Raw genomic sequence first — 23,270 nt, 5'->3', positions numbered from 1 at the left:
GGTAGCCTACTAAGCAAACTGCTCAGAGATACGGATGCTCAGTTCTACTCAGTGAGCAATAATAAAGTAGATCCGAGGTTGAGCCCTGTATGAAATAACTATATTTATAATATAAGAATGTGACCGCAGCGACATAATTTTCCAGTTGATTTTGAATGCTCAAGTGACCTTGGTTCAATCAATCAGGATAAATATAGAGAAGAAAGGGGGAAATAGGGACCTATAAAGGGTTAGAAAAGGGATTGGCAACATTGAAAATGGACTAGGGAAAGGATTAAGAATACTGATGGTAGCAGTAACATGGCTATCTATATGTCAAATATAGATAATAAGACTTTTCTCTACATGCCGTACCCCAGTAGCGGGTAGATGACCATGATCAGTAGTACTTAACAGACCTGTAGACATAAGAGATGTCTGGATATTTTTGTTTAGCATGCAGCTTATAGCAGGTTTTCTTCATAGTTTTAGACTTAAACATGATAAAAACCCAACTCGTATATTCCCATGAAAATCAAGTCTCTAAGCTGCTACTGTACATTAGATCACTCCAAACCACTTCTTCCGCTGCCGGCCCGGTTCCTCGGACTCTGGCGGAGACTCTCCAGCCAGGGCCTCACGCGGCAGCCGCTGCGGCACTTCGCCATCAGAACCCTCCTCTTCACTCCCCGGATATCCCTCATACTGGATCGGCGGGGCTGCATTGGCGCGGGTATTATTGATCAAGTCATAGTCCTCGTGGTCATCGTCTAGTTCGTCATCATCGTCATCACTAGCATCATCCTCGCCCTCAGTGCTCTTCTTTCGGCGCGGCATATTCAGCCACTTCCGCCAGCCCTTGACCACCTGCGTGGGTGGTGGGTCGTCATCACCCCCCTGGTAGCGCAGCACGGGTACCAGCAGCTTGTAGGGCAGCGTGGCACCTGATGGCTCCTGTGGGTTGATTTCCAGATTCAGGGTGATGGCCAGCCCGTTTTTCAGGTCGACGTAGGCGCCTGCGCCGTCGTCGCCTTGTTTCGTTGATCGCTTGCCCGTCTTCTCGCTGAGATTGGTCGGTCGTCGGTGGAACGGGCCGGGCCGTGGAGGCGGCGCTGCTGCCCCCCGGAAATAGCTGTCCCCATTCTCGGGCGGCGGGAAGGGTCCGTCGATACTTGATCGTCGGTTCGGGGCAACACCGTTCTCTCCCTGGTTGAAGCTCATAGTTCTCGTGGGGGGTGCCCCGCGGGTCGAGAGTCGGCGGAGAAGCCCTCCGCCAGGTCGACTACTGTTCGGCCTCTTGTCCCCGCGGCCCAGCGATAGGGTCCGTTGAAGCATACCAGGGCGTGGTTCAGGTGGGGGTCCTGTAGCCGAATCTGGCGTGCCGGGTGGCGTGAACCCGGGGTGATACTCTCGGATCGAGCACCAGTTCCGTCGGGGGAGGAGCCGCTTGTTGTTTCGAGGCTTGCCGTCCACGTCTTGGGTGAAGATGGGAATGACATCCTCGTTAGTGTTCGAGTCAATGTGATGCACCGTGTTCCGCTTGTTGAGCATGTCCGAGATCAACTCTGTCTCCGGGAGGTCGGCGATGGCAGAGGAGATGACGTTTGGCATATATCGATAGTCGCGATCCTTGGCGATATTCAATTTCGGGTTCGAATAGAATTGTCCAATGGCCGCCATATGAACATCACCACTAGTAAATGCATCGTGTTGGCTCATGTCGGGTCCTTTCGGCCAACATTGGGAATGCAAGATGATTTGCCTTACCTCAATATTGTGACTCGCACAGACTTCTCCGCCGCCAGGTCCTGAAGATCCTCGACCAACCATGTCCGTTCAGACTTTAAGTGCTTGCCCGCCCAATGATCATCAAATACCTCGACATTGCCGCCAGACCGGTTGACCAGTCCACCCAACATCCCAGACTTGCCGAGTGATTTGCGACTATTCAAGAAGTTCTTGACCATTGCCTGCTTGAAGTTAGAATCAGCGGGGGTCAAAAGAAACAGACTCTAGACATATTACATACCATTCGAGGGTAAGCGATTGGAACACTCGAAAGCACAATCAAATGCTTTGTCTCGCCCCTCATGATCTCTCGGTGACATCTATCCCACACTAAATCGCATGTTTCTTCGCTGAGTACCTCGTCGCTCTGCAAACTCTTATTAGTACAAGTTTGATAACCCCACTTTTGTAGGCGTCACTCACCTTTCGTTCAGTACGGCAATCCAGGCCCAAGAACGCCACCCCGTGACCCAGAGACATGAAAAGATTTCGGCTTCTTTGCTCGATATATGGGCCAGGATGAGCACCCAGCAGCCAGCTGGGCTCGTCCATCTCCGTTTCATCAGGCACACTGTGATGTTGGAACAGCAAATAATACTTGAACGCAATCTTCCCGAGGCCGGAGATCACAAGGCTCTGCATGAAGTCATCGTGATAAGAGCCGTAGCCCTCGAATATTTCATGATCATTCCAAACATTGACCATGGGGATCTGAGAGTTGGCGAGCGAGAAGAGGCCCTGAGAGAACCACTGAGCATAGCGCCGAAGGTAGAACTCTTCCAGCTCAGCACGGAACTCAGGAGTCAAGGGTGCCCCGTATCTCTCTGAAGTGTTCTTGATCTTCATCCATTCCTGGAAAAAGGTTGAGTCGGTGATGACGGTGTCATTGAATATCTGATCACCTCCCCGATCATCACATGGAATGGTCGAGTCTGATGCTCATTCAGGACATCGCGCCAGAGCGGATCGGGACCACAAACGCGGTCAGAATCAACAGAGGGACTGAAGCCATTGCCGCTGTGAAACATGATGTTCATGGACTGGCCGATAGCCGGCACCCAAAATCCTAGAGCGGGCCCTTGGTTGATTCGGTATGCAATTCGCTGCTGCTCTGCGCTCAGTTCGATCTCGAGATTAAACCTCCAGAACGTCACATCTCTTGGGCCGTCAACATACAGACGAACACCGGGAATATCTCGGTGTAGTTCCGCTGTTTCACCGTCGACGGAGTGGATTCGGTTGGAAGGGATGGGTTGTTTAGGCCCTTCACTGCTGTAATCGACAAGACTGGGCGAAAGCTCGTAGATACCGTCGTCGTTCTCCACAAAGGACAAGTCAACTTCCTCTTCGAGATGCTCAACGGGTTTGACGTAAAGGGGTCGCCCATCTCGACCAACTTTCATGAGACCGGCTGTTGGATCGACATATTCGGGGGCCAATTGAATACCAGCCTCGCCACTGATTTCTGCAGGTGGAGGCGGCAGGATATCCATTGGCTGAGAGAAAAGCCTCAATGTGGGCGGATTGTCATAAGAGGAGCGAGAATCTTTGGTGACAATCAGGATAGACCCTCGCCACACCTCCTTTTCCACAGGGCCGTGAGCCCCATCGATCTGAACTCGCTTGATACCCGTGTATCGTAGCAAGGGCCCGCATCTCAGGAACAGCGGGGGTTGGAAGTTTTTGTGTTCGGTGACTCCTGGGTGGGTGTTAATCAAATGACTTCACGAAGATTCTGGTGATCAGATCAGGGTGGGCATGCTTACCTGTGAGTTTCTGGGCCGGCTTCTGGTAGTTTTTCGGGAGAGCCCTGCTCTTTCTGCGATTTGTGGTGCCACCACCTTCCCACCACGCTTTGCTGCGATTGATATCAAGGTGCTGGAAGTCGAAATCTGACGCCTCGAGTCGTGCAATAGGTGCATTTCTCCAATCAAAGATGGGTGGGGGCGTAGGCGGGGGCACATTAAAAGACACGGTCTGCCGTTTCGGCTTGGACTGGGACTCAGCACTACCCTGGGCGGCTCGAGGTGCGGGCGAGGTCTTGTCTATCCTCTCCGCATTTGACGCAGTAGTTGTCTGTGCTGGCCTTGGCGGCCCTGACTGAGATGTTGCCCGACCATGTGTGATATTGTTCCCCACGGGGCTCTGTTCTGCTGCTGATCCACTCATCATAACCGATTTTCTGGCAACATTGTCCATCTTTGCTGATGGTGGCACGGCAGCTTCTGCGCGTGCATACTGCGGGTCCTCGGGGCGACGCACGGCTGGATATTGAGGATTCGTTGAAACAGCTCTGCTGTGACGCACTGCGGCACCTGCGGCACCTCTGGGCTGTTGCTGGGGAGGCATGACAGAACCACCTCTTGTGGCACCTCCGCGGACGCGATGTTCCTGCTCATTTCTTCTTGCTGTGCCAGAAGCGGGTCGATGCCCGGTCTGCATGCTTTGCTCTGGCTCTGATCGAGCAGTTGCTTTCAACTCAGCTTTTTCTCGTTCGGCCTTTTGGCGTGCGAGCCGTTCTCGGAGTAGCATTTCTGCTTCCTGGACTCGCGCGCGTTTTTCCTCTTTGGTAATGCCATCCAACGTCACCTCGAGCTTCTGGAGAGGTGATCGATCTGACGCCCAGTCTCGCCGCGACTCGGGAGTTGAATGCTTGGTGCTCGACCGTGTGGGGGGCAATGTCTGGTCCGGATTAGCCGGTGCCTCGAGTGAGGGTGTTGGTTCCTCATTTTCCTGCATAGCCATGTTCTGGTCTGGGGGATATACACCAGTCGGAGGTCCTCGTGGTATGGACTCTTCTGAAAGCCCCGGAGGGGTTTGAGCAACTGGCTTGCGAGCGGTATAGTTCAAGTTGCCTGGAGGCAAATCGCGAGCTCGGGCTGAGAAAGAACGCCCTGTCTGTCCCGACGGCTGGGTAGCATTACCGTGGCCATTCGCCATCTCGGATGGTCCACGTTTGGTTGTCGCAGCCATTATACTTGCTCTGGATTCTCTTCGGCCCAATGGTGACTGGAGCGAGGCGAGCAGAGAAGGGTTACCGACTGCGGTGACGCAAGTGCTCAGCTGAAACTGCTCTTGTCAATTGAAGCCCCCAAAAAAGTGGAGCAGAATAGAAATAAACATACGTTGGTCTCGGGTCTTCTTATGGGGGCAGTCGTCGCTCTGGCCTGGATGCGACTCAAACCTGATGCCTAAATGCAGGATCACAGCATCGCCCGAGCTGATCCACGACTGCAGACGCCCCAATGACCAGGTACTTTAGGGCGGGGGATTGTCGTTCGGCGGTGACAGGGGGGTGTGTCGCACGTATTCCCTGGATTGTTTTGGGGAAGAATTATTGAGAGAAAAGAGATTATTACAATGCAAGTAGATGGAGCGAAGAAGAGAGAAAGAGAAAGAGAAATTGGAGGGGAATCGAGGAAAGACAAGCTGTATACATGCGAATATCCCGGTGGCTGGTGTCCCCAGCCTTCGCACGGGGGCCCGATCACTGCCTTGCTGGATCTGGCAGTTGCAGTAGAGTGCTATTAGTATATGATTAGATGACTAGGTGAATGTTATAGGCAGATTTATGTTGCTTTATTTCTGGGGAATTATGGGAAAAAAAATAGTTCATCGCCATTGTAGAGTATAGAGGCATCCAAGTAGACTCGAAGACATACAACACCCTTGGCAATACAGGGAACTGCAGAGGTCTTATTCTTTTGAATCAACCACCTTGATAGATTAATTCAATCTGTACTTCGATGCAAGGATACACTTGAAGAATGCGGGTGGCCCCGATCGGATCTACTTCCATGAAACTTGTGAATGATTTCGCCCTGGACTAGTGGTGATCTAGATACAATATAACCAAGCATATAGGTAGTCGAATGCTTCGAAATTGTAAAAGAAATAACGAACACTTGCTAAGGAACCGTGGAAATCCCATACCCGTACCCAAAGGACACCGCGTAACCAGTGGCGATGTGGCCCCAATGCGATCTCCTGCGTCTACGTAAGCTCCTCCCTCAGCGCCCGTTCACGGCTGAGAGAAAAGAGCAGAGACACAACGTGGTCTTGAGGGATCAAAGGGAGACACGAAAATCCTCGGCTCCTCTCTGCTGGTCAGTTTCGGGGGTCAATAGGTGCCTCAATAAGCTCGCGTGTCTGTGCAAAGGACACCGACGATCCTCCTTATTTTGCTCCCTGACCTCGAGGCTGGTGACTCTTCCTCCGCAAAAGCCCACCTCCCTTTCTTTTAATCTTGCAATATTCCCAACACTTGTTCTTCTGGGTTCCAGTTTTATTTGATCCATCCTTGATCGATCTGCTATTCAAAGGGCCGGTTCCGTTCATGGCAGTCGCCTTTCAGACCACCCCAGTTTCCTCGTGAGAACGAGGCCCTCATCATCTTAATCCGCCGAATCGTCCATCATGCGCATTGCGGGCGGCATTACCATCGTTCTGAGTCTTGTGGGCGCAGTCTCTGCTAGTCTCCGTCCTCGCTCCCACGATACCCGCGACTACTTCGCCCTCCACCTCGATCCTGCCATCCCTCCCTCTCAGGTCGCACAGGTCTTGGGTGCACGCCATGAGGGCCAAATTGGAGAATTGACCGATCACCACACTTTCTCGTTACCGCGGGACGAGAACTCTCATTTGGATACCCTGTTGGACGATTGGCGAGCCAAGAGACAGCTGCGCCGGCGGTCGGGCAATAAGATTACATCAAGGTCCAGTAGGAATCCGCTGGATGGGATTCTGTGGTCGCAAAAGCTTGCTCCAAGGCAACGGCTTAAGAAGCGCATTCCTCCGCCCCCGGTCGCCGCCGTAGCGCGGAGCAACCCTCGCAATGATAAGGCGGCAGAACAGGCCCGCGCGCACGTCATGAAAACGCTGGGGATTAGCGACCCGATATTCGAGGAACAATGGCATCTGCACAATGTTGAGCGACCGGAACATGACCTCAACGTGACTGGGATTTGGCTGGAGGGTGTGACCGGCAAGGGGATCATAACTGCGGTCATTGATGATGGATTGGACATGGACAGCAAAGATTTGAAGTCCAACTACTTCGCGGAAGGCTCTTATGACTTCAATGACGACGATCCCGAGCCCCGTCCCGAACTTTCGGATGACAGGCATGGCACTCGATGCGCAGGCGAGATTGCGGCAGCAAAGAACAATGTCTGCGGTGTCGGAGTCGCGTTTGACAGCAAGGTGGCCGGGATTCGCATCTTGTCTAAGGCGATTGATGATGTCCATGAAGCAGAGGCCATCAACTTTGGTTATCAGAAAAATGATATCTACTCCTGCTCGTGGGGCCCTCCCGATGACGGCGCCACCATGGACGCACCGGGTGTTTTGATCAAGCGAGCAATGGTCAACGGTGTGCAGAAGGGACGTGGGGGGAAGGGATCTATCTTTGTTTTCGCGGCAGGCAACGGCGCCATGTCCGGTGACAACTGCAACTTCGATGGATACACCAACAGCATCTACAGTATTACGGTTGGAGCTATTGACCGTGAGGGAAACCACCCTAGTTACTCGGAATCGTGCTCCGCTCAGCTAGTTGTTGCTTACAGCAGCGGATCTGGTGATGCGATCCACACCACCGACGTGGGTTCCGACAAGTGCTATTCCATGCACGGAGGTACTTCTGCGGCCGGTCCACTTGCTGCAGGCGCCGTTGCACTTGCGCTCAGCGTGCGACCAGAGCTGACCTGGCGCGATCTTCAGTATTTGATGGTGGAAACCGCGGTCCCTGTGAATGAGGATGACGGAAGTTGGCAAGTCACTTCTTCTGGTCGAAAGTTCAGTCACGACTGGGGTTTCGGGAAGGTTGACACCTATTCGTTGGTCGCACGCGCCCGGTCATGGGAGTTTGTGAAACCGCAGGCGTGGTATGATTCTCCTTGGCTTCGGGTGCACCGCGAAATCCCACAGGGCGACAAGGGGCTTCTCAGTCGCATCAACGTGACTGCCGAGCAAATCAAGAAGGCGAACTTCGCTCGCCTGGAGCATGTGACGGTCACCATGAATGTCAATCATACTCGCCGCGGAGATCTTAGTGTCGAGATGCGCAGTCCGGGTGGAACCACCAGTCATCTGAGTGTTACCCGCGATGAAGACAATGCGAATGCTGGATATGTCGACTGGACGTTCATGTCGGTTGCTCATTGGTATGTATCTTTACGTCGCCTTCACCCTTGTGTTCTGCTCCCTAACTCAATTCAGGGGTGAAACGCCTGTAGGCGAATGGACGGTGATTGTGAAAGATACCGAGGTCAATAATGACCAAGGTACTTTCATTGATTGGCGGATCAACCTCTGGGGTGAGGCCATCGATGGATCTAAGCAGCCGCTTCACCCGTTGCCCGACTTACACGATGATGACCACCCCTACGAGGATGCCCCTGTGGCTACGACCACCGTGGCGACAGGACCAACTAAGACAAGCCACCCCAATCCAGATGAGCACCATGACCGGCCTGTCAATGAGAAGCCTGGGCAGCCAACGCCTACGAAGCCTGCTGCGGATCAATCGACCCCAGCCGCCTCCCCGAGCTCCAGCGCAGCCGCCTCCAACTATATATCCTCTTATCTCCCCAGTTTTGGCGCTTCGAAACGCACCCAGGTCTGGATCTACGCGTCTTTGGCAATGATTATTGTCTTTTTCATCGGTTTGGGTATTTACTTCCAGCTGCAACGACACAAGCACCGTCGCACCAACCCTCAAGATGACTATGAGTTTGAGATGATCGAGGATGAAGATGAGATGCATCCCATGACCGGGGCCCCTGGTCGGTCCCAGCGTCGCGGTGGCGAGCTGTACAATGCGTTCGCCGGTGAAAGTGACGAGGAGATGTTTAGCGATGATGACGACTCGTACGGGGATGGCGCAGCCAATACTCGAGAGAAAGATGGGGAGCACGATATCTCTCAGAACACCCGTCTACTCTCCGAAAAGTAGTTGTATCCTGGCAGTTCCAGGGCATTTGTTGTGGGACTTTATTATCGTATTGCTATTTAGGAGCATTTGTGCATTCATGGGATAGACGGGATAGGCTACCAGAGGGGGTTTTGGGTCTATGTATATCTAATCTGCCCTTGAATAGAAAAATCAAGGCATTCTGTGCTTACTACTTGAGATCAAAAATCAGAGTCTCCGCGTGTAAGGTCAAAACTGTCCCTGTTGAGAATCATCGCAAGGGCAGACCAAGAAAGCGATGACGACGTTGCCGCCTCGGGGACTCCGCCCTGGGGAACCGACGATCATCTGGATTCCGCTCTCCCCTCCCCACCACCTCTTTTTTTGGTGTCCTCCCCTCTGGTTCCTCAGTGTATTACCTGCGCATAATTTCTCTTAGCTATTGGGTTTAACAACTGCCGGATGAGCACGGCTGACCGACACTGCCCCCGCCATGGATCAACACGACGACTTCGACAGCGTCTCCTGGAAGCATGATCCTGACAGCGACGTCTCTCGGCCCACAACCTCTGACACTGATGCAGAGGAACCACATGGATTTGATCATGATGCCAATGGCAAGCGAAGGATGAGCTCCGCCAACGAAGAGCCCCAGGCCGGCTCGCTGGCCGACGCCGTCGACCTGGCAGGTATCGGGGACGGGGTCCTCGAGTGCCGGGTCGACTCACCCCTCAAGGAGAACGATGGAACGAAAGATGCATATGTCTCGTATCTGGTTACTACGCATGTCAGTGCTCTCCTGTTTTTGATGTTGGCAGAGACCAGTCGGGGTGCTATTGCTGCCTGGGCACCATCCCTCGTCCTCGAAATGTGATCCAACCTGGCCATGACTGACACAGTGGTGCACTAGACCGATTTCAAGTCATTTCAGAAGCCCGATTTTAATGTGCGGCGGCGATTCACCGACTTCTATTTCCTATACAAGACTCTCTACCGCGAATACCCAGCATGCGCGGTGCCGCCGCTGCCAGACAAGCACAAGATGGAATACGTGCGGGGAGACCGGTTCGGGCCGGAGTTTACAACACGACGAGCATGGTCGCTGCATCGGTTTCTGAAGCGGCTGTCGCTGCACCCGGTGCTTCGGCGCGCGCCGTTGCTCACTATCTTCTTGGAGTCGGCCGACTGGAACGCACATATGCGACTGCACTCATCGCGCGGGTCGACAAGTACCACTTCGGAAGCGGCGGGGGCATCGGGGATCTTCGATAATTTTACCGATACATTTGTCAATGCGTTTACTAAAGTGCACAAGCCAGACCGCCGGTTTATCGAAGTGCGAGAGAAGGCAGATAAACTGGATGAAGATCTGTCGCATGTGGAGAAGACTGTGGCACGGGTTGCGCGGCGCGAATCAGATCTCGAGACGGACTACACGGAGCTCGCGACACAGTTTCGTAAGCTCGTTCCGTTGGAACCGGCCGTCGAGATGCCATTACAAGTGTTCGCGGCGTCGGTGGAGGAGACCGCACGAGGCGTGCGCGATTTGAAAGATCACACGGACCAAAACTACCTGGGTTCACTGCGGGACATGGAGGCGTATATTCTGTCACTGAAGACGCTCCTCAAGACCCGTGAACAAAAGCAGCTCGATTTCGAGGCCCTGGTCGACTACCGCAATAAGGCCGTAGCCGAGCGTGACACTCTCGCCGCGAACCCTGCCGCTTATTATGCCTCTAATCCACTCACCTCCTCCCCGGCCTCCTTCATCCGCTCGAAAATGGAAGACATGCGCGGTGTCGACCATGAGCAATCGCGCCGCGAGCGTGTCCGGAAGCTCGAGCTCCGCATCGACGAACTCACACGAGAGGTCGAATCAGCCAAAATCACTTCGGAGATGTTTGACGAGGAAGTCGTACGCGAGGTAGCGGACTTCGAACGTATCAAGGCCGTCGAGTTCCGCGACTCTCTCGGTTCTCTCGCTGAGTCTCATATCGAATTCTACCAGGGCGTTCTCTCCACATGGGAGCGATTTGTCGCCGAGATGGAGGGCGAGTCGGACGTTGGCCGCGAGTCTGACTCGGTGGCTGCAGGCGCACGATAGGCTTTTTCTGTTGGAGTTGGTATAGCAGTTGATGACCGATTGCCTTAGTTAACTTTGTCCGCCTTTCATACCCGCAATGCTATGCGTCATATGTTGTAAACCCGGGTGATGGTGCCCTCCTTTGTTTACTCAACTCCCAAAACTACGAGATATTTTGAATGTTCAGGGTTCTACTTAGTCCTGGGCATGTCTGAATAGAGGCATTCGTACTCGGTGGATGTTTGCATTGTTTGCACGTATATATCCGTCCTTCGCAATCACCCGGCTTCTTCTTCAATTCCACTTCAAAACACAATGCGTCCATTTTCTCGAGCCGCCCTGCGGCCATACATCTGTCCGTCATGCCGGCATGGCATTGGGGCCGGCCGACGACGTTTAGGGACCCAGCTGGGATCTCCTGACATCTACGACGTTGTCTGCGTCGGAGGCGGGCCCGCCGGCCTAGGGCTATTGGCAGCACTTCGTATGTCATGCGGGGACATGGTACCATGCGTGGAATTTTTGGGGAGCCATAGCTAATATAGTTGTTTTGCTACAGGTGCATCGCCCGCTACCTCGAAGCTCAAGGTCGCACTTGTTGAGACTCAAGATCTCCGCAAAGCCCAAGCCTGGGATCTCGAGCCGAACCAATTCTCGAACCGCGTCAGCAGCCTCACCCCCTCGTCGGTGTCGTTCTTGCGCAGCATTGGCGCCTGGGGGCATCTAGATGCGGGCCGTGTGCAGGACTACCAGGAAATGCAGGTATGGGACGGCGAGACCGGGTCCCGAATATCCTTTGACTGGTCAGCGGAGACATCGCCGTTCGAGGACTTGCGGACTGTTGCGACCATGACCGAGAACGCAAATCTCGTGCGCGCCTTGCTGAAGCGCATCGCTGTGTCGGGTGACGAGAACCTGTCGCTCTTTTCTAACACCACAGTCGCCTCCATCGAGAACGGGTCTGATCTCCAGCCTGACGGCGCTGACCTGTCGGCCTGGCCTGTTCTCTCGGTCAAACCAACTGGTCCTGCTGGGACGGCGCAAGCGCCTTCCCGCATTGCGGCCAGACTGCTGGTGGGTGCCGACGGGATTAACAGCCCCGTGCGGTCTTTCGCTGACATCTCCACCCACGGCTGGGACTACAACCGACACGGGGTTGTCGCGACACTTGCGCTTGCGGACCCAGACACGACCCCCTTCCCGGCCCATCTGCGCACAGCGTACCAGCGCTTCCTGCCGACACTGGGCGGGCCGATTGCGCTGCTCCCGCTGCCAAACAACCACGCCACGCTGGTCTGGTCGACGACACCCGAGCACGCCGCGTACCTGAAGTCACTCTCTCCCGCAGCCTTCCTCGCCATGGTAAACGCCGCCTTCCGGCTCTCCATGACCGACCTCTCCTACATGATGCGCATGGATGGTTCCCCGCCCACTCCTCTCCCCACCTCCAGCACCGAGCAGCAAGACACCACCACCCCGCACGAAGCAGAGCTAGCCTGGCGTCTCCAGCACACTCCGGTCCCTTCACACATCCCTCCCTCCGCCACAGCCCTGCAACCAGGCACCGTCGCCTCGTTCCCCCTCCGCTTCCGCCACGCCGCTCAGTACGTCTCGCCGCGCGTTGCCCTCGTCGGCGACGCCGCCCATGTCATCCACCCGCTCGCCGGTCAGGGCCTCAACCTCGGCCTCGCCGATGTCGCCGCCCTCGCCCGCACCATCTCCTATGCGGTCTCCCATGGCATGGACGTCGGCGACCTTCTCACCCTTGAGCGCTACTCGTCTGAGCGCTACCTGCCCAATGCGAAGATCGGCGGCGCTTGCGATCTCCTGCATAAGATGTACTCTGTCCCTGGTCAAGGTCCTGTTACCTGGGCTCGCAGCTTGGGTCTCGATGCTATTGACCGCTTGCCGTTTGTGAAGTCGTTCCTGATGAAGAATGCTGAGGCTTAGCTTGGGTTCTTTTCTTTTTGCTGATTGGCGTTCTGTTCGGGGCTGCTTGTGTCTATACTGTACCTCTAGTTTCCTCGGATATCTTAACAGCGCACTTTTGATAAGTCTATAATCCATCATCTTTCTAGAGGAATTTGATAATGGAGGTTATGATTCTACTATTATGAAGAAAAGGACAGTTCCCAGATATGAAGATATAAGGGATAGGGGGAATTGGCGAATCCACTGTCTCTAGCCCAGATATTTTTGCTTTCTTTCCTTTTCCCCTAGTTTCTCGCTTTTCGTCTTCTCCAGACTCATAGAGTGAAAGAAGGAGACATATTTCCCTTATTTTGATTGACCCGTCCGCTGCATGCAAAACAGAAATCTATGTATTTTCCGACCAAAAAGAAAAAAAAATGAAACAAAAGGGAAAAACATAACAGAATAGAATACGCTCAAACACCTGCATCCTCGGTCTTTGGAGCAACCTGCACGTCCTGGAACTGCTCCGCCAGACTCGACACGGCGCCGGCCTGTTTGCGGGCAAGACGGGACTGCAGCTCCGAGACGAGCGAGGCCAGCGGGACTTCGACGCCCTCCTTCTCGGGGTGGCCGTCGGGCAGACCCATCTCCTTGATGCGGACTTTGCCAGCGGCCAGCTCTTCCTCGCCGAGGATGATGCCGAAGGGGATGCCGCCTTGTTCGGCGGCTTTGAATTGCTGAGGGAGTTTAGGCTTCAGCTTATAGGAGAATTCAGCCTGAAAAAAAGAAGAAAAAGTCAGCAAGAGCGCTGCTTACACAAAAGGAGGAAGGGGGAAAGGATGAGAATTAATGGGGCTTACCTTGACACCAGCACTCCACAACTTCTGGCATACTTCCATGCGCTCTTTCAGCATGCCGTTGAAGCCCTTGCCACCGAATGCCATGACATAGGCGTCCACCTCGCTGCTGCGCAGGGATTCAGAGCTTTGCTCCCGCTCGAGACGAGCCTTGGTGATGGAGAAGATACGGTCGACACCGAATGAGATGCCGACACAGGGGATCTGCGCCTTGGGTAGGAACATGCCGACCAGGTTATCGTAGCGGCCGCCGGCGGCGATACTGCCCACACCGAGCGTGGGGTCATTGGATCGGTCCTCGTCCTCAAGGTTCTTGGACTTGTCCTTTTTGCCGGACTTTTGCAGTTTCTGGGCCTCCGGGGCAGCCGTCTGCGCCGTGGGTGCCGAGCCTTCGGTAACGACTTCGTAGATCACACCCGTGTAGTAGTCCAGTCCACGTGCCAGTGACATGTCAAACGAGATCTTGTCCAGCACGTCGAAAGCCTCCAAATAATCCATCATGCGAGCCATGTCCTCCAAACCAGCCTTGGCGGATTCGTTGGCGGTCAAGGTCTCGTCCTTCAGCAACGAGTCGAGCAGCTCACGCCCGCCCTTGTGCATGACATAGGTCTCGATACGGTCTGCTACAGCGCCGTCCAGGCCCTTCTCGTCCACCATTTCTCGACGCACGTCCGCCCACGGCATCTTATCCAGTTTGTCAACTGCGCTCGAGATGGGTCGGATCTTCTCCTCGGGCACGCCGGAGACCGCGAAGACTCCGTCCAGGATCTTGCGGTGGTTCAGCTTGATGGTGTACCGGCCGTTCCACCCCAGCTCCTCAAACACTTCGCTGACGATGCGCAAAATCTCGGCGTCGGGGACCATAGGGTCGAAGGCACCGGCGATATCGAAGTCGCACTGGTAAAATTCGCGCATGCGGCCTTTGCTGACGGCGGGCTGGTCTCGGCGATAGACCTTGGCGATGTGATAACGCTTGATGCTTCGGACGTCCGAGTTCATGGCGAGCCAGCGCGCAAAGGGAACCGTCAAGTCGTAGCGCAGCGAGCAAATCTCGCCGCCCTGGTCCTGGAGGTCGTAGATGAGTTTCGAGTCCTCGCCATATTTGCCGGCCAGGATCTCGCGCAGCTCAAAGACGGGGGTGTCCAGCGCCGTGCCGCCGTGACGCTTGAAGACATCGGCGATGGTGGTGAAGATGCGGTCTCGGAGGAGGGCGTCGGACCCGGACCAATCCTTGGTCCCCTTGGGGGTTTTGAGGTTAAAGGAATTCTTTTCCTTGGGCATGGCGTGCAGATCGGAATGATGGAACGAGGAAAAGTGAGTGCGGCGGGGATATGAGTGGTGGGGGATGGTGGGGGCACGAGGATTTTGATTCGAGGTCGCGCGAGGGCTCGGGCGTGCACTCGATCGACTCAATCGATAGCCCACAATGGACCCGGGGAACGCTCGTCGTGCAGAGCGCAAAGCAGCGAGGGACGTCATAAACGAAACGAACGAAGCAGACTGAGCAAGGAATTGAGTGCGCGTGTCGTCGGGCCTTCTTGCTGCTTCGGGGGAGTTTTTCCGGACCGGGTTAATCGTTGTTTTCTTTGCTGCTTCGTCACCTTTTGAGCTTCAAGTGCTTTCTCTTACGCTCTCCCATGTAGCTATGGATGCTGTCATAGCCGCCATTTACTCATGAAACACCCAAGATGGATGCAAATCGCAGGACCCTACAGGAGAATTGACAAATGACGCACAAAACCGGACCCTTTCAATGGTCACGGTCCGTTCCTCCCAGTGGATCATTTGAGGCTTCTCTTCAGTGGCTTGAGTCTTCAAGTTGGGATTGGGTACTTTGTCTTGTTCTCGGCAAGCACTTGCACTCTGCCGGGTGATCTACCGGGACTTGCATTGACGACGTGCAGGTATGGCTTCGGTAGGTCATGGGTGTTTAAAGTAGCAGTCATCCTACACGGTATTAGGAGTTACATGAAATGCCCGATCACTGCGCCTACTGCATCTCCAGACATTCCTGTCATTCAGATGGTGAGGCATTTTACAGAACTTCAAGGGGCCCCACGATGGACGCCCCCACTCGGATGGAGTGTCTCGGAAGGCACCGCATGGACGAGACTCGACTGACGTCGCTCCCAAGCCTTTGGGTATGAGACGTAGATATGTCTCCAGGCTACTTTTTTTTTATCGTGATTATTGTCGTTCATACTCTCCAAGGTTTCTCGGACTCAACGCGCAAGGAGGTCACAAAATGTGGTTCGGAACTCGGGTCACCCATGAGCCGGGAGGATGAACCCGGGTCTCCCTTGCATTGGCATTATTCTCTTTGAGGGGAATCTGGATGTCCTTTTCACCCCAAGCAAGGACTTGAGGCTGGGACTCCACCGCCACCATTCTTCTCTCCACCACGAAGACACTTATTGGCCGGTGTCCCACGCCATGCGAGGGGCGGACACATGGCCCGTGAGCAGCGGCGGACGGCAGCCAATGACTGCGGGAAACAGCGGGACTTTCAAAGTTCATGGGCCAGCGAAGATGGGGAGTGATGCTCTTCCATGGTGAAGGGAGGAGACTGGGAGGGATGGACCAACCAATGAGGCCGATTAGTGTCCGGGACACCCGCGGGTAAAAGGCTGCTCCGGGGTACCTCCAGTCCCTAGGTAGGGACTGTGTACACGATGTACCTGTGCTAGAACCTGGGATTAATGTAGGTATATTGTATAGAGTCTCTCATATCTCTTCTCCAGTGTAATATCTCTATTATATCTACATAATATCTATATCTCTATACTATCACCACGTCACAAAATCGGCGATTGGGCCGTCTCCACGTGGCTCGAGCGCGGCTAAGACCCGATGGGGCAGGCGACGATATGCGGAGGCTCGTTTTTCTGGACGTTTCGCTGCATCTGCGCTGGATGTTTAGTATCTGGGATATCTGGGATCATCTCGTAGAAGCCTAGGGAGAGGTGGTATTGGTATTGGTATAATTATAATTATAATTATTGCAATTATTAGCGAATTGCGATCAGTCGGCTATTATTCTCAGTTTGTTATTTTATTATTCCTCGGATTGCGCCCCATTCTCTTACTCTCCCTCTCTCTCTCTCCCTCACTTCTTCTCTTTCTCTCTCTCTCTCTTTGTCAACCACTTTGCTCCTCCCTTCCTGGTCTACTGGTAGACTCATATTCCTTTTGTTCCTTTGTTCTTGACTTTTCCCCTTGCCTCTCTTTCCCACACCCATGGGCCCCACGAACCTTATGTGATCCGACCGTTTCAACGCGAACTAGTGCCTTCCCCGGACGCTCTCTGTTCCTGATTCGACTCCGATCTGTCAAATCTTCCCTTCTTCCCCTCTCATGTCCCCCGACCGATAACTCTCTTCGATTCTTCGCCTGACTCAATGCTGCGAAGTGCGACCGTTCAGACCCAGCGATCATGAAGGGGCTCTTCCAGAAGAGCCCTCGGGGCCAACAAGTAAGCGCCCGTGGCTTTTTTTATCCCCTCGAGCCGTGATCCCTTCTTGCCGTCACACAGCAGATGTACCCTCGGTCCTTTCGTGAGACCATTCTGTCTAGGACCGACACTGACCCTTCTCTCTCTTTTCTCGTGCAGGTGTCAACCAACCAGAACCCGTCGACGACCCCGGCGCCCGTCAAAAAAGATCTCCAGGCCCCCCAACCGACACCACTGGAGAAGAGGTTACGGGATATGGGCCCGATCCGGGGCGATGGTAGTGATAAGTTTTTTGGCATGGAAAACGTGAGTCGGCGGTGCCCGGTACGGGGCGAGGGAGGACGGTGTGCTGACCGAGCCTGCATCTCACAGTATGGAAATACCTGCTACTGCAACTCGATCTTACAATGTCTCTATTATTCCGTTCCCTTTCGTGAAGCCGTGATCAACTACCCTCAGCGGACTCCGGTCGAGAGCCTCGAGGCCGCGCTCGCCAACAACCTGCGGTACCAGAACCCGAATGCGCATCTGGAGGCCGAGGCCCAAGCAGCCAAGCAGAAGGCTGCTGCCACCTCGCCCTCGTCGCGACAAGCCGGCGTCCCTCCCGCACAACCTCAGAAACCAGAAGACAAGGATTCGCCAGAATACAAGAAGAAAGTGGCCCTACAGACGTTACCGATTCTCGAGACGAAGAACAACGCGACCAGTTATGGCATGTCGGAATCGCTGTTTACTTCCCTGAAGGATATTTTCGAGTCGGTGGTGGGTAGCCAGTCGCGAATCGGGGTTGTTCGACCGCAGCAGTTCCTGGATGTGTTGCGACGCGAGCACGAAATGTTTCGAACCGCCATGCATCAGGATGCACACGAGTTTTTGAATATGCTGCTCAATGAAGTCGTGTCGAATGTCGAGACGGAGGCGACGAAGCAAACTTTTACGGAAAAGACCCTGCCTCCGACGGAGAGTGCAGACTCGCTGGGCATGCTCACGTCGAGCACAGGCTCCAAATCCCCCAACACCACGCGATGGGTGCATGAGCTGTTCGAGGGAACTTTGACGTCAGAGACTAAGTGTTTGACTTGCGAGAAGGTCTCCCAGCGAGACGAGGTGTTTCTGGATCTCTCGGTCGACCTCGAGCAGCATTCTTCTGTGACATCTTGTCTCCGCAAATTCTCCGCAGAGGAGATGCTTTGCGAGCGAAACAAATTTCACTGCGATAACTGCGGTGGCCTCCAAGAGGCTGAGAAGCGTATGAAGATCAAACGCCTACCCCGCGTACTGGCCTTGCATCTCAAACGCTTCAAGTACACTGAAGACCTACAACGACTGCAGAAGCTGTTCCACCGTGTGGTCTACCCTTATCACCTTCGCTTGTTCAACACTACAGATGATGCCGAAGACCCAGATCGGCTTTATGAATTGTATGCGGTGGTGGTTCATATCGGCGGAGGCCCATATCATGGCCACTACGTCGCCATCATCAAGACGGAAGACCGGGGGTGGCTGTTATTTGACGACGAGCTGGTGGAGCCCGTGGATAAGAACTATGTCCGCAATTTCTTTGGGGACAAGCCAGGTCTGGCGTGTGCCTATGTCCTGTTCTATCAGGAGACAACACTCGAAGCAGTCATGAAAGAACAAGCACAAGAAGACCAGGCGTCCGCCACTGCACACTCTGATGTGGGGGAGACAGGAAAGTCTAACGGAGTCCCATTGTCTCCGCACCTAGCCCATGTGCACAGCGCATCCCAGGTACCGTCTGATGATCCCAATCGACTTGCCCCTATCCACCGAACACCGACTGCTCCCCAGATGTCCACCCACCCCGAAACACAGGAGCCTGATAACTCTTCACCACCGGCCGCCGCACCGCCTCTGCCACCTATTCCCGATGAGCCGACCCCACAGCTGAGCCCGCGGAAGAGCGACGTTCAGTCTCGGAAGGACAAGGCTCGAGAAGAGAAAGAGCGGCGTGCTGCGGAGAAAGAGAAGGATAAGCACGACAAGATTCGCCGCAAAGAACTTGACTTGCAGCAACGGGAGCAGCACCGCGAGCAGCACCGGCGGGAAGCGGAGGACATGAAGATGGCTATCGAGCTCAGCAAAGCCGACGGACTTGATATTGGCCCCGAGAATGGATCGCCAAAGAAGTCATCTCACTTCAACATTTTCAAAAGAAGCAGTCGCAGCCTGAGCCAGCGTCTAACCAAGGACAAAGAGCCCCGGATGTCAGCATCGGAGTTGGCAGCATCGCCGATGCCTGAAGTGCCGCCCAAGGAGTCGGAGCTGATTCGGCCACCGGTGCCTCCCAAGGACAACCCGGTGCTCTCCAATCCCAAGATGGCCTCACGGGCACCTGAGCCTGTGACCAAAGACCACCGTCAAAACCACAATCACAATCATTACAATCACAACGGCAAGACGGGACACACTCACCGGTGGAGATCGCTCAGTTTCAAGAAGTCATGAGCCTGTTCTGCCCACAGATTTTGTTTTTGTTTTCATCTTTACCTTCCTTTCGGCTACCAGCTTCCAGTCGAGTTTCACGGAGATACCCCCTCTACCATCATGCACATATGAGCGTGGCTTGCTTTTGCACATAGCTTTTCCTTCCGTGGATGTACTATCATGTTCTTATGATCTGCGCCATCTTCCATCTTCTTGTGACATCTCCAATCCTGGAGATTTCCTCAACCATGTCCTTGTTTAGAGACTCTGTCGGATCTCGGATCCTGGCTTCCTCTCCTCCAATTTCTTTCTTGATGATATTGCTTTTTATTTTTCGCTGCTGGGATCCTGCACTAGTGATCAGGCGTCAAAGGCGGCGTTTTGGGGGGTTGTTCTTTCTGCGGACGAGCGTGGCAACCGGGGTTTACCAGGCGTTTTTTTTCCCTTGTGTTTTCTGAGCGAATCCTTATTTCCTTGCATTTCTTTTTTACATCTCTATCTCTCGGGTTGAACTCTTTCCCTGTGCTTGGGGGAGGCTGCTAAGGATTTCCACACATGTCCTTGGCTCGTTGCTCCGATTCTTTTGCTTCATTTCTATGTTGCCGTACATAGCCGGTTATTCTTATCTTGCATGCCGGCCTGGATACGGTAGCCGATTTAGTCATATCCAAATGGAAACCCGACGGGACCATATATGGCACAAAATTCTCTAGTTTGTTCTTCCGGGGTAATTGTAAAACCATTCTGCTTTTGAAACTGGCCCATATTTTGAGTGGATGTGTCTAAGGGGGTATATATATATGTACAGAGAAGAGCCCGAAGCAACCCCAAAAGACCAGATAACACAGGAGCATAATGCGATCAAATGGATTGCAGTATGTCCTACCCACGCATTCATACCTTAGCCCGAGTAGCCCAAGCGATCCATATCAGCGAGCTAATAGCCAGATAGACCATCGCAGCTCAATTGCTTTCCCCAGTCCCTTTAGGTTATGCTGCTTGCTCGTGTACATCGTGTCGTGTGTAGTCGTAGGATGGTAGGATGTGGTGAAAACAGCTTGGACTCGCACGATGTCCTCCCAACAGAAAATGCCATTACGCCGGATAAATTCAAGTCCATTTCAAGACATGACATGAGGACGAAAGGGGACGGAACAGGTGCGTCATGAATCGTTTCCGCAGAGGTACCACGGCCAAATATCCTAGTCGACTCGGAGGAAAAAAGAAAAACGCGAGGGTGTGTTTTGAGTAGAGGCTTAGCCGAGAATGATCTCGTAGATGATGATGACCGTGTTGATGACAATAAGGGGTACTGTAGAGACAGGCAACCAGTTAGCTCGGTGACCGAGAATAAACCTTTTTGTTTGGCTTGGTGCTTTTAGGATGAGGGACTTCGGCAGCCCTCTCTGGTCGGGGTGTTACGCAAGGATCTGGTCCAGGAAATACATACTTCGCATCACGGTCCGCACGCTGGCAATCAAGTTGACCGACTTGGCCTTGACGCTCGTGCTATCGTATGTCGCGCCGAATCCCGGCTCAGCTTGTGTGCGGCCCCATCCAACTGTTTACAGGAGTTAGAATTGATATTCTTTTCTTTGGGCTTTGAGGGGCATTCGAGATCAGTCCAGGAACCTGCGAGGGGAGGAACGTACTGCGCGCAAGGAAGCGGTCCTCCGAGAGCACAGCGATGGCGTTCACCAGGAGGATGACAACTAGAGAGGAATTAGCTATTTCTGCAGAGAACCACAAGGCAAATACAGGCACGCACCGTAGACTAGCTTCCCGAGACCGAAGAGGAACATCGTTGCGAGCGAAGGCGAGCTAGGAAAGATGTGAAGGAGAGGGAATGTTGATAAGGTGAGAGAGGTGCGGGAAGCGCCAGATCTCCCGGACCAAACACCTTCCCCCTGTGATGCCACCATGAGACATGGTCAGTTTTATCTTCCCTCCCCACTCCTCTCCGACCACAATAATTAAAAGGCAAACATGCTCATTTGATCAGCAGCATCAACGGTCCTCGCTCTCCTCTTCCCCGCCTTGATCCTTCTCCATCTCCTCGCCGCCCCATACACCAAGGTCGAGGAGTCCTTCCATATCCAAGCGGTGCGAGATATCTTGGCCCATGGTCTGCCTCGCAGCCTCGAGCTACAGCGCGCCAGTTATGACCATTTCGCCTTTCCTGGGGCCGTGCCCCGGACGGCCATTGGTGCCGCTGTCCTCGCCAAGCTGTCGCAGCCGGTGGCATGGTTGAACGAAGGGATCAATGGGCAGATCTTAGGTATATCAATAATCCTCTTGTTGGAAAATATTACTTCGCTATACACAAGCTTATACAGTATTAGCTCGCGCAATCCTGGGCCTTTTCAATGCCTTCGCCTTGGCCGTCTACGCCCACGGCCTCCGGCGCAGCTTCGGCCAGCCGGTGGCAGTCTGGTATATTCTCCTACAGGGTAGCCAGTTCCACCTCCTGTACTACGCGTCGCGACCTCTGTCGAACATGTTCGCCTTTGGGCTGACGACACTCTCCATGCGGTATCTTCTGCCAGAACCTATTCCTAGCGCACGAGACCGCAGCCGTGCCCGTCGCGCGCTGTTCCTGCTCACTGTCGCCGGAGTGATCTTCCGCTCTGAGCTGGCGCTGCTCGTGGCAACGCAGACGATCTTCCTGCTGGCGACACGCCGCATCCGGCTCTCCCCGGATGCCGTGTCTGCAGGCCTGCTTGGCCTCGGAACCGCCGTGCTAGCTACCGTCGTGATCGACTCCCAGTTCTGGCAGCGGTTCCCGCTTTGGCCCGAGTTGGAGGCGTTCCGCTTTAATGTCGTTTCTGGCCAGTCCTCAGCCTGGGGCACCGAGCCGTGGTTCTTTTATTTTGTGAATGCGCTGCCGCGCCTTCTCCTCAACCCACTGATTTACCTCCTCGCCATTCCCGTTGCACTCCGGCAGCCTGCTACCCGGCAGCCTGTGGCGTCGCTGCTTGTGCCGTCTCTGTCCTTCGTCGCGCTGTACAGCTTCCAGCCTCACAAGGAATGGCGGTTTATCGTCTATGGTGTGCCGCCCCTCACTGCCGCCGCTGCCCTGGGTGCCGCGTACCTGTGGACTCGCCGTGCACGTTCCCTCTTCGCCCGCTCTGCATCTCACCTCCTGGCAATATCTACTCTCGCCGCGTTCCTGCTCTCGAATTTGGTTCTTCTTCCAGCCTCCGCGGCGAACTATCCAGGCGCACAGGCCCTATTTGCCCTGCAAAACCATCACTTCCACTCCCCTTCCCCAAACATCCTTCCTCCATCCACCAACGTCTCCGTTTACCTCGGCAACCTCGCTTGTCAAACAGGCATCACCCGTTTTCTGCAAGACCAAGCACCGGGATGGACGTACGACAAAACCGAGGACGAGCATGTCAAGTCTTCACCCGCTTTCTGGGACCGCTTCGACTATGTTCTCGTCGAGGCTGCCTTGGATCCTAATTACCGGGATAACGACGAAGTTCGTCTGCGACACGCACTCCCAGGCTCGGAGTGGGAGACCGTGCTCGTAGTCGATGGTTTTGCCGGCCTGTCCGTTCTGAGGCCCGGCTCGCCTGCGACTGGGGTTGTCGAGCGTAAAGTCTTACAGATGCTAGGTGGTGGACGTGCAGTGGAGACGTTTGACGCAGTGCGAGAATATGTGCGCGAGGTTTTGCTGCGTGGGTGGTGGGTTGAGGTGCGGATGAGGCCGAAGATTAAGGTGCTGCGGCGAGTGAAGGGGATATGAGATATATTCATAGATGTTTCTTAGAATCTGTCAATGCAGACAGACAATGTACTTCTAAGTTCCTATTACTCAAGGCTCTACTGAGA

The 23,270-nt window shown here is 54.2% G+C and overlaps 8 protein-coding genes across 8 annotated transcripts; 5 read left to right on the top strand and 3 right to left on the bottom strand.

The window, feature by feature from the left end:
* Positions 1–540: 540 nt before the first annotated feature.
* On the bottom strand, positions 541–4,740 carry NUU61_008071 (uncharacterized protein; the record flags this gene model as incomplete). Its single annotated transcript, XM_056658596.1, has 6 exons — positions 541–1,672; positions 1,747–1,949; positions 2,009–2,134; positions 2,191–2,619; positions 2,670–3,466; positions 3,534–4,740. The coding sequence occupies 6 exons, from the start codon at positions 4,738–4,740 to the stop codon at positions 541–543; spliced, it is 3,894 nt and encodes a 1,297-aa protein (XP_056508889.1).
* A 1,443-nt stretch (positions 4,741–6,183) lies between these two features.
* On the top strand, positions 6,184–8,722 carry kexB (kexin kexB; the record flags this gene model as incomplete). Its single annotated transcript, XM_056658595.1, has 2 exons — positions 6,184–7,931; positions 7,987–8,722. 2 exons carry the CDS (start codon positions 6,184–6,186, stop codon positions 8,720–8,722), a joined length of 2,484 nt encoding a protein of 827 aa, XP_056508888.1.
* A 451-nt stretch (positions 8,723–9,173) lies between these two features.
* Positions 9,174–10,784, top strand: NUU61_008069 (sorting nexin-4; the record flags this gene model as incomplete). The annotated part of the gene is made up of 2 exons (XM_056658594.1): positions 9,174–9,467; positions 9,591–10,784. 2 exons carry the CDS (start codon positions 9,174–9,176, stop codon positions 10,782–10,784), a joined length of 1,488 nt encoding a protein of 495 aa, XP_056508887.1.
* A 294-nt stretch (positions 10,785–11,078) lies between these two features.
* On the top strand, positions 11,079–12,713 carry NUU61_008068 (putative ubiquinone biosynthesis monooxgenase (Coq6); the record flags this gene model as incomplete). The annotated part of the gene is made up of 2 exons (XM_056658593.1): positions 11,079–11,247; positions 11,323–12,713. The coding sequence occupies 2 exons, from the start codon at positions 11,079–11,081 to the stop codon at positions 12,711–12,713; spliced, it is 1,560 nt and encodes a 519-aa protein (XP_056508886.1).
* A 437-nt stretch (positions 12,714–13,150) lies between these two features.
* NUU61_008067 (histidine--tRNA ligase) lies at positions 13,151–15,013 on the bottom strand (the record flags this gene model as incomplete). Its single annotated transcript, XM_056658592.1, has 2 exons — positions 13,151–13,453; positions 13,538–15,013. 2 exons carry the CDS (start codon positions 15,011–15,013, stop codon positions 13,151–13,153), a joined length of 1,779 nt encoding a protein of 592 aa, XP_056508885.1.
* A 2,056-nt stretch (positions 15,014–17,069) lies between these two features.
* On the top strand, positions 17,070–19,454 carry creB (uncharacterized protein; the record flags this gene model as incomplete). Its single annotated transcript, XM_056658591.1, has 1 exon — positions 17,070–19,454. One exon carries the CDS (start codon positions 17,070–17,072, stop codon positions 19,452–19,454), a length of 2,385 nt encoding a protein of 794 aa, XP_056508884.1.
* Positions 19,455–20,689: 1,235 nt separating this feature from the next.
* On the bottom strand, positions 20,690–21,235 carry NUU61_008065 (YOS1 family protein; the record flags this gene model as incomplete). The annotated part of the gene is made up of 4 exons (XM_056658590.1): positions 20,690–20,745; positions 20,884–20,994; positions 21,086–21,145; positions 21,202–21,235. The coding sequence occupies 4 exons, from the start codon at positions 21,233–21,235 to the stop codon at positions 20,690–20,692; spliced, it is 261 nt and encodes an 86-aa protein (XP_056508883.1).
* A 118-nt stretch (positions 21,236–21,353) lies between these two features.
* On the top strand, positions 21,354–23,184 carry NUU61_008064 (dolichyl-P-Man:Man(7)GlcNAc(2)-PP-dolichol alpha-1,6-mannosyltransferase; the record flags this gene model as incomplete). Its single annotated transcript, XM_056658589.1, has 3 exons — positions 21,354–21,363; positions 21,436–21,711; positions 21,770–23,184. 3 exons carry the CDS (start codon positions 21,354–21,356, stop codon positions 23,182–23,184), a joined length of 1,701 nt encoding a protein of 566 aa, XP_056508882.1.
* Positions 23,185–23,270: the final 86 nt, after the last annotated feature.

The sequence above is a fragment of the Penicillium alfredii genome, assembly GCF_028826965.1.
Source record: "Penicillium alfredii strain IBT 34128 chromosome Unknown utg000010l_segment0_segment0, whole genome shotgun sequence".
Lineage (NCBI taxonomy): Eukaryota > Fungi > Ascomycota > Eurotiomycetes > Eurotiales > Aspergillaceae > Penicillium > Penicillium alfredii.
This window is presented reverse-complemented; position numbering and strand designations above follow the sequence as displayed.